We start from the raw sequence: 16,629 nt of genomic DNA on the forward strand, positions 1-16,629 counted from the left end.
GTTAATTCGAAAAAAATGTTATATAGAAAATAGTGAAATTTATATATGATTTGTTAGTATAGTTGTTAATTAGTATAGTTGTTAGTATATATTGTTAGTATATAGTTGTTAGTATAGTTAATTAGTATAGTCGGCGCCCCTCAAACGGGTAGTGCCGGCGCTCTCAAATGGTAGTGCCGGCGCTCTCAAACGGTAGTGCCGGCGCTCCTCAAACGGTAGTGCCGGCGCCCCGAAATGGTAGTGCCTGGCGCTCTCAAACGGTAGTGCCGGCGCCCTCAAACGGTAGTACCGGCACCCCTCAAACGGTAGTGCCGACGACCTCAAATCCGGTAGTGCCGGCGCCCCTCAAATGGTAGTGCCGGCTGCCCTCAAACGGTAGTACCGGCGCTGACTAAATAGAGTAGTGCCGGCGCCGACTAAATAGTGCCGACGCCCACTAACATAAAAGTAGTAAAGTTATTTTTTAATTTATGTTAACGTTGGTACATATATATATGATTTGTTTTCGTAGCTACGATGCCGCGACAGCCGACAGCACGGCGGGCCGTGGTCCGACTCTCACCGAGGAGATGGAGCAGATGGGGAGGTCCGGACCGGGCTCCGCCGGGGTGGCACCGGGAGGTCTTAGCTTCCGGGTCGCGCACCTCGGTGCGGGAATCCGGGTCCCGTTGTCGACCCGGATATTCTTTGGTGGAGGTCTTATGGGCCACGGTCGTTTCGAGGGAGCCGGCCCCACCGGAGGAGGTAGCTCAGCGCATTGAAGCGGAGGACCAGCACGTTCGCCGTTACATGTACGCGTTAGACAACATGTATAGGACCGGATGGAGCGTTATGCGGGGATCTCATGTTAGCTATGCTCCCGTTGTTATTCCGTGGCTTTGGGGGCACACCCGCCGCGGCTCGAGGACCCGGCTCGGCGCCCTCTAGGACCCGGTCCGCGCGGTTGAGTGGTTGTAGTAGTGATTGATATGTATTAGGGTTAAATAAACATGAACCCGATCTATGTATGCATGTAATCGCAGTATCTCGCTTTCAGCACTATATTATCGATCCTTAGTTAAGAACTACACATATGTAACTCCATTTTCAGCTTTTCTCGCATTATCCTTAATTTGATCATATGATGGTTCCTATGTATAGCTTGCAGGTCGTTGTAGAAAGCATGGAGAGAGATGAAATTCAAGAAAATTTCATGGAGGAACTCATAGCAAACGGTACTCTCGGATGATCGCGACGACGACGTTATTCCGGATGATGGCGGTGACGATGTCACCGCAACTTATTTGAATGACTCGTGAGGGAGCGGAGGATATTGAGGAAGAAGATCCTAGTGGCGCCGGTGAGGAACAAGATCATCATAATGGCTCCGAACTGTAGTTATCACCGAGGTATATAAATTAATTAAGCCGCTGTTGATCGACTAGATGCATTAACTAATGAAATTGTACTGACTATGAACTATTTCTTTTTTAGCCCTCCGGATCGAGCACTTCTTCCGTAAAGTCGAGGAAGCGAGGCCCGGCCAAAAGTTGGATGACGGTGTTAGGCACGACATCACCCACATCGAGAAGGATGGTAAACCGATTGCTCCAGAGAAAGGTGCAAAGTCATTTATAGCTCAATGCGGAGTGCTTGTTAGGGACCACGTCCCAATCACCGTTCGAGAATGGCACAAGCCGAAGGGACTAGTGCTGTCTGCAGAGGAAGAAGCTCAAGGTATTTATATCGATGATGTAGCCAAAAACAGCATCATGAACAAGCTCATGTCACATTTCAACATAGTACCCGAAGAGGGGGGTGACGCTGAGAAGGCCAAGATGGAGCAGACCCTCCGCGATTTTGGCAAGAAGAAGATGGCCGAACTATTCAAGAGCCACAAGAAAAGATTGCGCCGCCTTATCAAGTTAAAGAAGACTCCGGACAGTGAGAAGGTAAAAAATCACTGGGACGAATTCGTGAAGTACAGCACGGAGTCAGAAGAATTTAAGAGAAGGTCGGAAATAAATAAGGCAAATGCTGCGTTGAAGCTATATCACCAAATTCTGGGTCCAAGTGGATACAGGGCTAACCGTCCTAAGTGGCAGGCAGCTGAGGCGGAACTGACCAGTAAAGGGATCGGATTAGGGACACACGGTTGGATCTAACGGTGCAAGGAGTGGTTCTACGGGATTGGGGGAACGTTGGATCCAGAAACAGGGAAGTGCATCTATAAGAAAGCTCATCTGAAGGTTCCCATTGATGCCCTGGAAAAGGCACATAGGGACGTGGAGGCGGGGTTGTTCCAGCCCGAAAGAGAGAACGATGAGCTGACACGCGCCCTTGGGAACAAAGAACACGGCGGACGAACACGAGGCACAGCAGGCTCCGTTCCGTGGAAGTATGGCTTTCCTCGCGGAAAGGAAGAGATTTCCTGATAAAAGCCATGAGAGGAGGAAGGCAAGGGAAACAGACCGCCCGGCTAACTTAGAGGAGGGTATGAGCACCATGCAAGCCCAATTAACCATGGTAACCCAAGTACTTACATCTCGGATGGCTCGGGGGCAGGCTGTAGATCCCGCATTGCTCAATGCCATCGCCCCGCCGCAATCTCAACCACACCGGAAAAGCAGCGTGGCTTCCTCTCGCCGGTGGATAATGATGATGATGATGACCAGGTGGTCGAGCCTCCTCGCTACCCCCCGTGGATGATCTCACCGAGAGCCGTCCTTGTGAGCTGCATGTTAAAGTTTTCAACCTATCCTTCAAGGCGGCGGTCGGCATCCTCTTACCTACAAGGTCTTACCATTGCCGTCCGGTCCAAGACGACTTTGTCTGTTGTGATGGTGGATGAAGTGTTGAGAGAGTATGAGGGGTTGGTGCTTGAGCACCCCGCAGGTGAAGATGGGGAAATCAAAGAACCGGGAGAAGCCCGTAGAACCACCGTGCAATGGCGGAAGGAGAACATTGTGTTTCCAGGTGAGAAGCCAACAAGCAGGCCACCTCCGCCTCCTCCGCCACCTGTGCAGTCTCCTCCGCGTGATGATTCTCCTCTGCGCGATGATGATTCCCCTATCCATGAGCAGTCTCCTCCGCGTGAAAATACTCCGCCGCCTCCTCCTGCTCGTCAGGAGACTCCGCCGCTTCCACCTAAGCAAAAGAGGAAGCGGTCCGCGGCACCTCCTACAGACTCCGAAGAGATCATCAACTCCAATGAGGGAACAGGCTCCGGAGTTGTTGCCACATGAGCGGACCGAAGAGCAAAAGGCGTTTCTTGCAACCGCGCCGAAGAAGATGTTTATTCCACCGCGTGCACGGTGAAGCACTTTGCCGAGACGAGAATGAAGAGACCTGAGCTGAGAGCTGATTATGACCGCTCTCTTGGACAGTCCTCTAGAGCGATGAAAGAAGCAAAAAAAGTCGCCCGGCCTTGGACAGCAGGGACATTCGAGGCCGCACCCCACTTCATCGTGGAGCCATATCATGATCCAGAGACGGCATCGATGATCGAACGGGCGGCTAGAGCTCGGGAGCATCGGTTGAGTACGAAGATTACTATCCAACGGCTCAAGTGGTAAACACGTATAGATACGGAAAAGATCTCGTCAAACCCGGCGAGCTCGCGCGTCTAGGGACTCGGATGCGAAGGTTGCATGAATGGTACCTGAAAGCCTGTCGAAGAAGTGAAAGCTACCTCACGGTGTATCTTAGAGATGAGCATTACTTCCGGGGAAGACGAGATAAACATTGAGATAGAAGAAGCTCGTTTCAGTTATTCAATCAAGACGCCCTCGACAAAGCTGTTATCAGTTGCTACTGCCTGTAAGTGATTTATTTGTGTAATTAAGTGTGTAGCTCATTCATTTGCACTAACAATTATCCTTATTATATTCTTTGTGTACGCTATACATTTAATTATGCAGAATGAAGAAGCTGGAATACAAAAGAGGCAAGCTCCTACCGCTGGGGTTCATAGACCCAAACACAGTTCATGAAGTTACGGTTCGACAGTACCCCAAGGACACAGAGGACAACATCGTAATGTTTTTAGAGAAGCAAGCAGACAAAGAGGATATATTCTTTCCCTACAACTTCAAGTGAGTGTTATATATAACATACATTATGCTTGTGCACCTTCCACTTTATTCTCGTAATCATTGAGCTATGCTTGTGCAGTTTCCACTTTATTCTCCTAATCATTGATCTTCACCTTGGAGTCGTAAACGTCATGGACTCGAAACGTAAAGAATATGCGGAATGGGCGGACATGGCTGCCATCCTCCAGAGGTAGTTTCAATCAATTTCGTATTGGCATCTTCATCCGCTCTAATTCGAAGATATCATCAACTAATCAATTACTCATTTACTCATTATTTTTTGCCGGGCAGGGCTTGGAAACGGTTCATCAATACTGTTCCGGGTAAATGGAAACCGGAGCTTACATTTAGAGATTACCCTGTAAGTAGTACTATATATATAGCTATGTCCGTGAAACTTTATATATGATATTTACTTTCAATACGATGCTTGATTATTAGTTTGATCGAACTATTTTTTCGTAAAGTGTATGAGGCAGGAACAAGGGAATAACTTATGTGGATACTACGTCCGCACCTTCATGCGTGACATGTCCTGTCCCAAGGGTGGGGATGCCCAAATACACCACACTCGTGTACGATAACAAATTTTCACAATTAATCTTAATTAGTACCATCTATTGTATTGAGTTCCATTCATATATTGATCTCCTTTTTAAATATAGATGACACGCCTGCGGGACACTCTCATAACAGCGGATCAAATAAAAGCAATTCAAGAGGAAATCGCGGGATTCTTTATTACCGAGGTCCTTACCCTGAGTGGAGAGCACTATCGGAAGATCGTGACGGCGGAGGATATTCGTCGAGGACGTGTTGTATTGTAAATATGCATGCATTACGTGTACTGTGTTGACGATGTCGTGTACTGTTGACGATGTCTATATATATTCATGACGATTTTTTGTGGTTTCTTGAATGATATATATATATATGCATTGCTGAAACTCTGCCGCGGCAGAGAAACGCCCTGTTTCTCTGCCGCGGCAGAGAAACGCTGGTACAGCCCAAACCTGTGCCGCGGCAGAGAAATAGCAATTCTCTGCCGCGGCAGAGAAACATAGGCCCGGTTCGTACCACGAACCGGGACCAAAGCCCTTCTACCGCGAGCTTCCTGGCCGCACCACGTGTCGAGGCCTTTAGGCCCGGTTTATCTTTGAACCGGGACTAAAGGGTACCCCCTTTAGTCCCGCCTAGTTGGTCCCGGTTCGGGAACCGGGTCTAAAGGCCCAAATGGACCGGGCCTATTGCCCCGTTTTCCACTAGTGTTAATGTTGCTACGGAGGATGTCTTCACATATCATCTTGAGCCTTTCCATGGCATACCGATCCGCGGCGACAAGCAGATGCATGATTGTCTCTTCGTACTCATCGTGACCAAGATCATCCGGGGTGGACAGGGAATCAGTGTATATGAAGTGGAGCAGGATCTCAAAGACAGCGGGTTGCATGTCACTGATGGTAATGCGACTCATGTCCTTTTCTCTCATCGGGCCATACAGCTCTGCTTTGAAGACCGGTGACCGCATGGCGAGCACCGTTCTGTGGGCAGGAAAAACCTCTCCTTGAACCTCGAAAATCACGTCGGTGCCCTCTTTCGCCTGCAGCAGTTTCTGAAGATGATCTATGATATCGGATGGCGGCAGTGACACTTCGACAGAAGATTGGATCAGCGATTCCTTGTCAAGAGTGATGATGCACTCAATGGTGAGGCGGTCGTCACGAAGGTAAGGCGATCCCTCCAGCTTGCTCCTTTTCTTGAACTGGTGAATGCCACAAAATGAATTGCAGCCGGAGGTGCAATCGATTTCCGTTGTCATCGTATGCGGCGGCGAAGATCTGGTGACGTCCACCAGACTTAACTGAACGGATGCCCTCACCCTGGTGACGACGTTCTTGCTCACTAGATAGACATAGACCGACAGGTAGTCTTTGTAATACTCGAAGATTCCTCCAGGGTAGACTGCAATCTGCCATTGGTAACCGCCGACGCGGAAGACAGCCGATGGTACATTGGCGTAAGCACAGAGCACGTCCCGGTGCAGGCTGTACCCTGAGATCTCGAACACGTGGGAGCCCTGCACCGACCTGGCGGCGTGGTGCATCCACGTCGTGGTTGCCATGGCGGCTTCCCTCGTCTTCCTCGGATCAGGGTTTGTCTGCGGAAAGACGAAGCGGAACAACACGGCCCAAGGCCCAGAGTATTTGTTGGACTCGACCCGCACTCTGGCTGCTTCGATTCCATATCATGCGGATCATATTGAGCTCTTTTTCTGGCAAGATTTTTATCTAAAGTCCAAAACCACAATTTTTCCTGCATGACTTTTTTTGTATGATATGGATGGTTTTATACCTTCTAAACAGAGATTAATGCCACGATACTTGGGATAAGAAAACCGAAGGTGCTCAGCCACTGATGCATCATGCACGTAGTGCACAATATAATTTGATGTCACCACAATATTCCCATGTGAGTCAACTGGCCCACGTCAAGCCTGTATTATTAACATTTAGTTTGGGAAATTCAGAAGGAGGACGGATCCACTAGTGTCGTTTCGCCTTCCAATTCTTCTTGTAGGCTTTTCCCATACTCGTGAGATAAAGGCATTACTCGAACATCACCAAGTGATCTGCTAGTTGAACAGATTCACCATTAAAGCAATTTCTCCGTCTCCACCATATATACCATTCCATAACAGATGTTGTCTCTTTCAAACCTCGTGGCCCTAACACCGGGGAACTTCTTCTTGATGAACATAAGGGACGCTCCATTGCCATTTGGCATGTACGGTCAATTAAACAAGCATTGTTTTTTCACAAAAGAATAATTAAGCAAGCAATGTAAATAATATCCATGAGTCCAAGTGCAATCGGCACATGATGGTTTCTGGTCTGCATGCGAGGAGTCCCAGTATACCTTCAAGCCCCGGTGTGATTGACTCATTGTCATGGTGAAGTGCACTTTGAGTCTGGGTCCAACCCGGCGGCCCCGGTCTGTGGCCTTCCTCTGTCTCTACATAATTCCTCGCGACCTCTCCTGATTCGTCTCCAACTCTCCACCTCCACGCAATAAACCCCTAGAAAACCTACTCCTCGCCTCCAACTACCCAAAGCAAGACAAACAAAGTAGAGATAGGAAGCACGACGTCCACGCACCGCACCAGCATAACCAACATGTCCAAGGCAGCGCTAGACTCGCACAACCCCGCGAAGGCGCTACAGGGCTTGCACGTGTCCGAGATCCTAGATTTCAGCCGGTGCCTGGAGCGATTCGGAGGCGCATCGCCTTTGTTTGCCATCGCGGTTACGACTTGAAAATTCGACATTATTGCCTCGAGGACTCACCGAGAGGGGTCTAAAGATTATGTGGTGGTGTACCTCCATTTACATCGATTCATGGTGAAGTGCACCAAGGTGATGTTATCCGATCAGCTAAGCTTTGTGGACATCACCAGATCATCGCCACATCACACGCTGACAACGAAATTATTCCAGCGGCACATGGTGGTGCGGTGTTGGGGCCTTGGATGATGAAACTAGCAGGTAGGCAACGGGAAGTACATGGTGCATTAGTGCGGCATGTGATGCACATTGACACATTGTCACCAAGATCGATACAACCTCGCTATAGTCCGAAGCAAAGGAAGCCATTATATCAAGGACAAGAAGTTTTTGTATATACGAGTAGATGCTCCTGCTTTTTTCAAAATGAGTTTTAAACGCATTTTTAAAATGTCAAAAAATTCGATAAAAAATACCGCACATACATCTCAATATTCTGCATGCTCGCAAAGTTGTTTCATAAATAAATCAATATTTTTGTATCGTGTGTAAAAAAGATAAAATTCGGTGCTAAAAATAGCTTTTATTAAGACATTTCTTTATATTTATTACAAATGAAACAAAAATGTCAACTGTCCACGAAAATTAGAGTGCATACCTACCAGTGGCGGAGCCAGTTTGTGTTAGAGTGCATATCTACCAGTGGCGGAGCCACTGATACCTACTATGTCAACATGTCCGCGTGAAATTTTAGTTCAATTCTTTTAAAATTTGTTTTGAATAGCAGAAGCATATGTACCTAGGATCAGAAAATTTCCGTATCAGCCTCTACACAAACAAAATCTTGGCGCCACTAACTCGTGCAGCCTGCCAATGTTAATCAGGACACACGAGGACTCGCGACGGTTTCTCATCCGCGTTCTGCCAGGAGTACAAGGACAACGGGTACGACCCAGCGGCCACGTCCGTAGCCTTCCTCTGTCTCTATCTCCTCCCACGCTTCGTCTCCACGCAAATAAACCCCAAGAAACCCTAGTCCTCAGCCCGACCTACCCAGAGCAAGACAAGGAAATCACCGATGGGAAACACGATTACTCACGTGCTCAATGCGTCGCAGGGCTCGCCGGCGGCCGCGAAGACGGTGCAAGGCTTCCACGTGTGCGAGATCTCAGGATACAGCCTCCACCGGGAGCGACCCGGTGAGTCCGGCAGATCGCCCGTCTTCTCCGTCTGCGGTTACGAATGGCAAATTAAGTACTACCTCGGAGGACTCATCACAGATACTAGCTATAAAGACTACGTGGGGCTGTGGCTCCAGCTACAGAACAAGAAGGACGACACCAGGGTGGTGGCATCCGTGAAGCTAAGCTTTGTGGACAAAACCGGATCTTCGCCGCATCACACGGTGACAGCGGAATTCGATTCCGGTCGTAATGACGGGATATATCATCTCGAGTTCATGAAGAAGAGCGAGCTGGAGGCGTCGCGTTACCTTCGCTTTGATCGCATCACCGTGGCCTGCCACATCACAATTCTCAAGGAGGCAAGGAAGGTCGCCGATGTAGCGCGAAAGTTTGCCGAGGTGCCGCCGTCCGACATCACGGAGCATCTGGGCAAGCTGCTGCGAGAGAAACAGGGCACGGACGTGGTTTTCAATGTCGGAAAAGAGGATTTCCCTGCCCACAAGACGGTGCTCGCGATGCGGTCGCCCGTCTTCAAGGCCGAGCTCTTCGGCGAGATGAGGGAAAGTGGCACGGCGGTTTGTATTACCGTCGGTGACATGCAGCCCGCCGTCTTCGAGGCCCTGCTCCATTTCATCTACACCGACTCGCTGTCGCCCGCCATGGACCATCTTGGCGGCAACGACTATAAAGAGATGACCCGGCACTTGCTTGTCGCCGCGGATCGCTACGCCATGGAGAGGCTCAAGATCATATGTGAAAGCATCCTCTGTGAAACCGTTGATGTGAAGACCGTGATGACTACGCTGGCTTTGGCTGATCGGTATCATTGCGGCAGGTTGAAGGATGCTTGCATTAAGTTTATTGCCTCTTTGGGTACAAGGGAAATTGATGGTGTAATGGCAAGCAAAGGGTATGTTGAGCTCAAAGCAACCAGTCCTTCGGCTTTGGTGGAACTGTGGGAGAAGACATCCAGGATCCGCAACTCAAAGCCTTCGCTTCACATGCTAGTTTAGTCCACTAAATAAATAGGTTGCTGCTTCTTTAACAGGTGTCTAGCTTAGAGCCAGGGCTAGTTTAGGGTCTTCAATTTATCAGGTGTCTAGTTTAGTTTGCAGCAGCTGGATACAGCAAAAAGGAAAGTGTGAATCTCTTATTCTTTTTGTGAATACAAATTTCCTATCAAACATGTGATCACAGAGAATAGTTCAAAAGGTTAGAAATCAAAATGTATCATACACAGCTACGTTAACCGTGGCCTGCAACGTCCAAGCAGCAACACACTACGACATCTATATCGTGTCATCTTTGCCGCTACAGCATCTCTTTCGTGTCATCTTCCTGCTGAAAACAGAGAAGCTAATCTTGCAAGTCACTCTGTTGTATGACAGGTTGCCAAGATCAAATATAAAACTAATTTTGTATTGTATATTGATATTGATTTTGTTTTAAGTATGAACACAGAACAGAAAATTCCTGGGTATGCTGCTAGTTCTGCTTTGTAATACCCAGAAAATATGCCAAACTCATTGCTGGAACGTGCATACAAAATGGCCACAATTGCCAAATGCAGGGGAATTGTGGAAGGCAAACACCCAGCTATTATTCATACATGGAGCTAGAAATGCTCTGGCAACTGTCTATTTTCTAATTCACTCTCTACACACACACAACAAAAATCCACGGAAGAAAGTTCACGGCTGTACACTCAGGCAATAGCTGGGAGGTGCAAAAACACATTTGTTATAGCTACTAGTGAAGTCCTTATGATCTAGAAGGTCCTTCGATCTTCTGCCTCAACTGTTCATAGTTTTGCAACTCCTCCATTGTCAATGATGGTGAGATATCGCCAAGCACCTGTGTAGTAAGAAAAATAGTTCAACTCTTAAGATATGACCAACAGATACTTATTGTGCTTGCTGAAAAATGATTTGAATATTACCGTCATAAAATCACCAGTCTCGACAATGACTTCCTCAGCAATGGCTTCGTTATTTCTTGAAGGATCACCTTCAAGTGTTTCAACCTTCAAATACCAGCGTGTAAGTCCAACACAGCACAGCTAAGAAACACATAAGTTGCCAGCAGGGAAATGCAGATACTCACGGAACGCTTAGCAGCATGAAACCATGCATCCGCGCATAATGCATAAATATCAGCACCGGTAAAGTTTGGAGGACAGTGCTGAGCAATTGACAAGAGAGAAACATTCTTGTGGAGCTTATACTTGCGTGTTTGTGCTTTCAGTATTCTGCATGACAATTACAGGGAGATCATAATTTAGTACAAACTACTTTGGAATTTGGTGAAAGGAAGAACTATCAATGGGTACCTTTCCCTGTATGATGCTTCAGTATTTACACCAACGTAGAGAAGCTTATCAAATCGGCCAGGACGGAGAAGTGCCGAATCAAGAAGGTCAGGCCTATTGGTAGCCCCAATGATGAAGAGGTCCTAGAGAATAGCATGGAAAATGGTTTTCCTTCAATGCATCTAAGAAACACTGGCAAAAAACTAGCATATCATAGATGAGGAACTAACCTGGCTATTATCACTTAACCCATCAATCTCCACCAGCAACTAGTAAAGAGATTAAAAAAAAGGGGAAGTGAGTTAGGTCACTCTTAACACTGAAAACAAGAGGGAAAACTGTGACATCAGTTGCCACCTCACTAATGAAGTTAATTATACCTGGGAAACCACTCTATCCATCACACCTCCAGAATCTGCAGAGGATCCTCGTGCAGGAGCAAGGGAGTCAAGCTCATCGAAGAAAATTACGCATGGGCGTGCCGACCTAGCCTGAAATTGACAGTGAACAATTGGAAACCAAAGTATATATATGTATGTTTTACAGCAGTTGCATGGCCTATGCAGATGAATATACCTTCTCAAAGATATCCCTGACATTCTTCTCTGATTCTCCAACATACATGTTTATCAATTCTGGACCTTTCACGCTAAGAAAGTTTAATGAGCACTCAGTTGCTACTGCTTTCGCCAATAATGTCTAACAAATCACGAGAAAACATCCTAGTGAGCATGCATCATGTTGCAGTTGGATACGGCTATCTTTTGACAAATGGGAATGCAACCTCAATTCAGGCAAGGTATAAAACCCACTAAACCTACCTTCCCAGTGCCTGGGGGTCCATATAACAGGACACCTGATCTCTTCGGCAATTTAGAAGAAAAAAGATGCTTGTACATCAGAGGTAACTGTATAACAGCAAAACAAAAAAGACAAGTTAGCAGTTCCAAACCTACTTCAACCAGCTTTTGGTGCTCAAACTACAATAACCAAAACTTATTTGTACCAATGAATCAGGTCAAATTTACCTGAATAGTATCTAGAATAACCTTCTTCACTTCCTCAAGCCCACCAACATCCTCCCATTTGACATCAGGAACCTAATAGCACACAAATAATCAAACCAGAGAGTTGCAGAAAGAAAGCTAAAGCAGACTTGTATGGTTTCATGGGTGCATATGGGCACGAAATCTTGAAGATATAAGATACTGGAAGGCAGGGATTAATGTTTTACTTTCGGTGTACCCAATGCAGCGCGGTTCCTTTTCTTAGCCCGTTCTAATGAAGACAAAATATCTTCTTTAGAAAATTTATTTTCTTCATTCTGAGTGGTAGAAGAGCTCGCATTTGTGCTATCCTCAAGCTTATCATTGCTACTTTTCTCCACTGCAACTTTATGCGCAAATGATACACCAGCATCTGCAACCAATGCAAGTATATCCCTAGGCATGAAACCAGACGTTTGCACTGATATATCTTTTACAAACTTTTCATCGATACTCTGAAAAGAAAACCATACAAGCAGGAGATTTTAGTAAAAGCATAAAACCTAATTCTGGTTCAATGAAAACAAAAAAACACCTCATCAGCAACTGCCGAGACACCATGGAGTGTTTCAGATATCAAGTTCTTCCTCTGGTCTTCATTTATAGTCTTCATGTTGACCTCATGGCGGAAGCATCGCCTGACTGATTGCTGCATTCCTTCAGCATTGTCTGCAGTTGCCACTAGTATAACTTGAAGCGAGCTTACACATTCAGGTTCCACAAGGTACTGAAAACAAAGAGGTTCCATAATAAGGAACTTGGTACAAAGGTGATTTTACATCGTAAGAGTTTGTTAAAACCGAATAGTTTGGAGAACAAAGACTTACTGAATTTCCAATCACATCCCTTGCTGGCAGTGACTCTTTCGTAACCCAACGCTGTCCAGTGTACTGCTTGATGACAGACTCAACGTTTGCTGCAATACCAGATTGCTCAGATTGTGGGCCTTCATTTGAGGATGTATTCCCAATTGCATCAAAGTGGCGAAGAAGTATTATACAAGGAGAGTACCTTCAAAAAAGAGTATTCGACAAAGAAGGAAACAAAGTAAACACTACCATCTGGAAAAGTAAAACAAACTAAACAAAAGAGTTTGGCAACTAAAACAGGAACGAATTTCAACTGGAGAGAATAACAAAGTAAAGGCACAAAAGATGAATACTTCTGAGCTTCTTTGAAGGCAGCCACAAGCGCAGCAGATGCCCCGCTTTCTGACGATGTCATTAAATCGTGACAGCAACACTCCACCACATGCATACCAAGATGGTTAGCAACATGCCTGACTACCGTTCTTTTCCCACATCCTGCAGCCCCAGCATTTTTGACAAAAAAAATGTTCAGTTCAAAGTTGAGTAGTAAACAATGTAAACGGATGAGACTGCAGTTATAATGAAGTAACCTGATGGGCCATACAAGAAAGTGGAAAACTTGATTCTTGGTAAAATATTTGAAGGACATAATGCTGGTGCGATGATAGATGCTAACTGCTCCACAATTTTGCCATGCAAAGGTACTGAATCATCATAAGCAGCAAAGAAGCTGCAAGGAGGGACTGGAGCAGAAGCACTTCCCCCAAGCACAAGGGCTGTTCGATCACAGTTAACACGAAGAATCGGATCATCTGATGGTTCCATGCCAGTTACCTGGTGAGTAATTCAAATATCAGCACATTACTACTTGTGGATGAAAAAATGAGGGAAATATTAGCTAGAGGCTAGATCAAATTTATTTTGTAACTTTGGTTCTTCATACAAACAAGTCCAAAGCAAGAAACGTGGGAAACTTACTTTAAAGTACACCATACTAGAAGGATGCAGTCTATCATTTTCTTTGTTGCATGCTAAGCAGGAGATCATGCCACAGTTCCAGTCATTATGTATGCAAAAAACATCCCCTCTTGCTAGGAACCTGTCAGACTTGAAGTATTCATTTAAACCTTGATCTACCATATCTTGGTAGTCACTTTCTCCACTGGCCGAATTTATCTTTAGTGAAGCAAGCACGCCACAATCAGGAATCCTCACAACAGAAACCCGTAAATGCAAAGCATATCTAGGCACTTGTGGGCACGGGAGAAGCTCCAGGTGTAGAGAAATACCAGCCCCACTGCTAGCAGCACCATCATCATAAACTTTAGAGCAAAACTTGAAAGGCTCCCCGCCTTTCTGAATAAGAAGCTTGAGACATGAAACATGCACTCCCAGGTTGAACGCCAAAAGTGGGCTAACATAAGCGACATCTTCATCCAATGGTGCAGAGCCATTGGCTGGAAATGACCGAGTAGGCAAGCATCCCATCACATGATCAGAGGAGGAGGTTGAGGCCACAGGGTCAGGATGCTCTCTCTGGGACTCATCGAGGGATGGGCGATCTAATACTACTGCTTTCACAATCCTCCCAACATTGTTGTCGGTATTCTTGACAAGCACCTGCAGATTAATAGGTTTATTACATATAATTTCAACAGGAGAGATTCCTACATACCAATTTGAGCTCCCAAAATCACGATAACAGCAAGCCAATATATAGGTTAGGTTGAATCAAGTTCACAGAAATAGTAGCATATACCATGTACCATACGAGATCAGTTTGTGTCGCACCAAAGTTCCGGACATCTACCATATTGTAGTACTTACTATTACAGCTCGGCCATATCCAATTCATCTACAACTTTTATAACCAAATTAATCCTTAATTGTTCCCAGACACTCATGCATTCAGTATGACCGAATTCACTCCTACAAGCACCGAAGGTTTCAAAATTCATCCCCAAGTAAACGAACTCCCCAACCCGACCATCTATAAGTTACACCCCAGGATCGGGAATTGATGCCGAACGGGGCGACGTACGTACCGGCGTGCCGGTGACGACGGCGAGCCGGCGGAGCGCGGAGGCGGGGAGGGCGACAAAGCACGCGAGCTCGCCGAAGTCGCCGCATCTGGAGCCGGAGGAACGGGCGGGGAAGCGGAGGACGCCGGCCTTGAGGCGCACCGGCTCCGGCGGTGGCCCGCGGCGGTCCCCCGGTAGCGAGTCGAGGAGGGCCTGCGTGGACGCGAGCACCAGCGGCTTCCTCCGCGGCCGCCTCTCCACCATGGCTGCGGGCCGGGGGCTGAGCAGAGGGAGTCGAGAGCCCACCGGACCGGAGGAGACCGCTTGACTTGGATCAGCACTCAACAGAACGAAGTAACGAAGGAGAGATACCGAGTCTCGGAGACGAAGACGTCGTGTTCGTGTTATTACCGTCAGATTAGCCACGAATCCAATGGCGAGTACTAGTAGTTTGCAAATCAAGTTTTTTTTTTTTTTGAGAGTAACCACATATTTCATTAATCGAACACCAAGTTACATAAAGCAACACATGTGAAAAATTAAAAGACAAGCCGGGATAAAATGATTATCCTGATCCCCATATCGTCGGAGGGAGGGTGGACGGCCCTGGATCCCATTCGGCCCCTGCACGCAAGCTTACCGCCGCCGAGGAGCTTGAGCGGGACCGTTGGGCTCCGACGTTGCCCGCATCCGCGGTTCGTATCGGTACCGCTCGGATACTTCTATGTTTTGAAAAATTAAAGTACAAATTTTAAATATTACAAAAACCAAGAGCACTGGTGCTAGGTGCACCAAATCTGCTCTCCTAAAAAACTCCTCATATTAAGAATGGAGGAAATATAAGTTTGTCTTGTCATTTTACGCTTTTTTTTTGTTATTTTACTTTTTCTCACTTTTGAGGCTAAAGAATAACTTATCCTAATTACGCTCACACAAGTAGAACGATAGAAGCCGTGAATAACTTAGCCTAATTGCAATCCTATACTGGTAGAACATGCCTCGTGGTGGATTTCCCCTTGGGGTACCTTGGATTACCCCTGACCCTGAGGAAGCTGACTGCAGCTCAGTTGCAATAACTCGTGGACAGTGTGGCAAATAAGCTACCTGGTTGGAGGGCCTCACTTCTCGATAGAGGTGGACAGATGGAGTTGGTACGCGCGACACTCTCTGCGATGCCCATCTTCGCCATGATGTCACTTGATCTACCAGCCAAGGCCATCATAGCAATTGAGAAAATTATAAGAGGTTTCCTCTGGAAGGGAAGAAAGGACGTCAAGGGTGGCCACTGTTTAGTGGTGTGGGACAAAGTTTGTGCATCTAAGAAATGGGGCGGGCTTGGGATCCCCAATATCAAGATGATGATCTTGGCTTTGAGGACCAGATGGTTGTGGCTGCAGCGTATGGACGATTCCAAGCCGTGGAAGGAGCTTAACATTCAGGTGGCCAAGATGGCGAGGCAGCTCTTTGAAGGGGCAACCAATTCAGTGCTAGGAGATGGGGCGAGTACCTTCTTTTGGACGGACAACTGGCTCCCGGATTGGCGGATTTGTGAGTTAGCACCAAATCTGTTTGAGGCGGTACCGAGGAGCGCCCTCAGACATAGACGGGTCCGCGAGGGCTTGGCTGGGAGCTGGCTAGATGATACGTCTCAAACGTATCTATAATATCTTATGTTCCATGCTACTTTTATGATGATACTCACATGTTTTATACACATTATATGTCATTATTATGCATTTTCCGGCACTAACCTATTGACGAGATGCCGAAGAGCCAGTTGCTGTTTTCTGCGTTTTTGGTTTTCGAAATCCTAGTAAGGAAATATTCTCGAAATTGGACGAAATCAACGCCCGGGGTCTTATTTTTCCACGAAGCTTCCGGAAGTCCGAAAGGAAACGAAGTGGGGC

The 16,629-nt window shown here is 46.8% G+C and overlaps 3 protein-coding genes across 3 annotated transcripts in view; 1 reads left to right on the forward strand and 2 right to left on the reverse strand.

Annotated features, from left to right (window-relative positions):
- Positions 1-6,195, reverse strand: part of LOC124669528 (BTB/POZ and MATH domain-containing protein 2-like) — an 8,885-nt gene extending 2,690 nt beyond the window's left edge. Inside the window, exon 1 of the mRNA XM_047206135.1 lies at positions 5,325-6,195. Coding sequence (XP_047062091.1) covers positions 5,325-6,195 — 871 coding nt within the window. The remainder of the gene's footprint in view (positions 1-5,324) is intronic.
- Positions 6,196-8,432: 2,237 nt separating this feature from the next.
- On the forward strand, positions 8,433-9,551 carry LOC124669533 (BTB/POZ and MATH domain-containing protein 1-like). Its single transcript, XM_047206138.1, has one exon. It carries the CDS (start codon positions 8,433-8,435, stop codon positions 9,549-9,551), a length of 1,119 nt encoding a protein of 372 aa, XP_047062094.1.
- A 487-nt stretch (positions 9,552-10,038) lies between these two features.
- Positions 10,039-15,001, reverse strand: LOC124674797 (peroxisome biogenesis protein 6-like). Its single transcript, XM_047210855.1, has 16 exons — positions 14,747-15,001; positions 13,680-14,321; positions 13,292-13,535; positions 13,055-13,196; positions 12,720-12,903; positions 12,428-12,619; positions 12,081-12,347; positions 11,875-11,946; positions 11,668-11,754; positions 11,423-11,545; positions 11,227-11,337; positions 11,077-11,115; positions 10,868-10,989; positions 10,642-10,786; positions 10,478-10,561; positions 10,039-10,392 (listed from the first exon to the last, which is right to left on the reverse strand). The coding sequence occupies exons 1-16, from the start codon at positions 14,984-14,986 to the stop codon at positions 10,300-10,302; spliced, it is 2,787 nt and encodes a 928-aa protein (XP_047066811.1). The 5' UTR covers positions 14,987-15,001; the 3' UTR covers positions 10,039-10,299.
- Between the last annotated feature and the right edge of the window lie 1,628 nt (positions 15,002-16,629).

The sequence above is a fragment of the Lolium rigidum genome, chromosome 7 (assembly GCF_022539505.1).
Source record: "Lolium rigidum isolate FL_2022 chromosome 7, APGP_CSIRO_Lrig_0.1, whole genome shotgun sequence".
Taxonomy (NCBI): Eukaryota; Viridiplantae; Streptophyta; class Magnoliopsida; order Poales; family Poaceae; genus Lolium; species Lolium rigidum.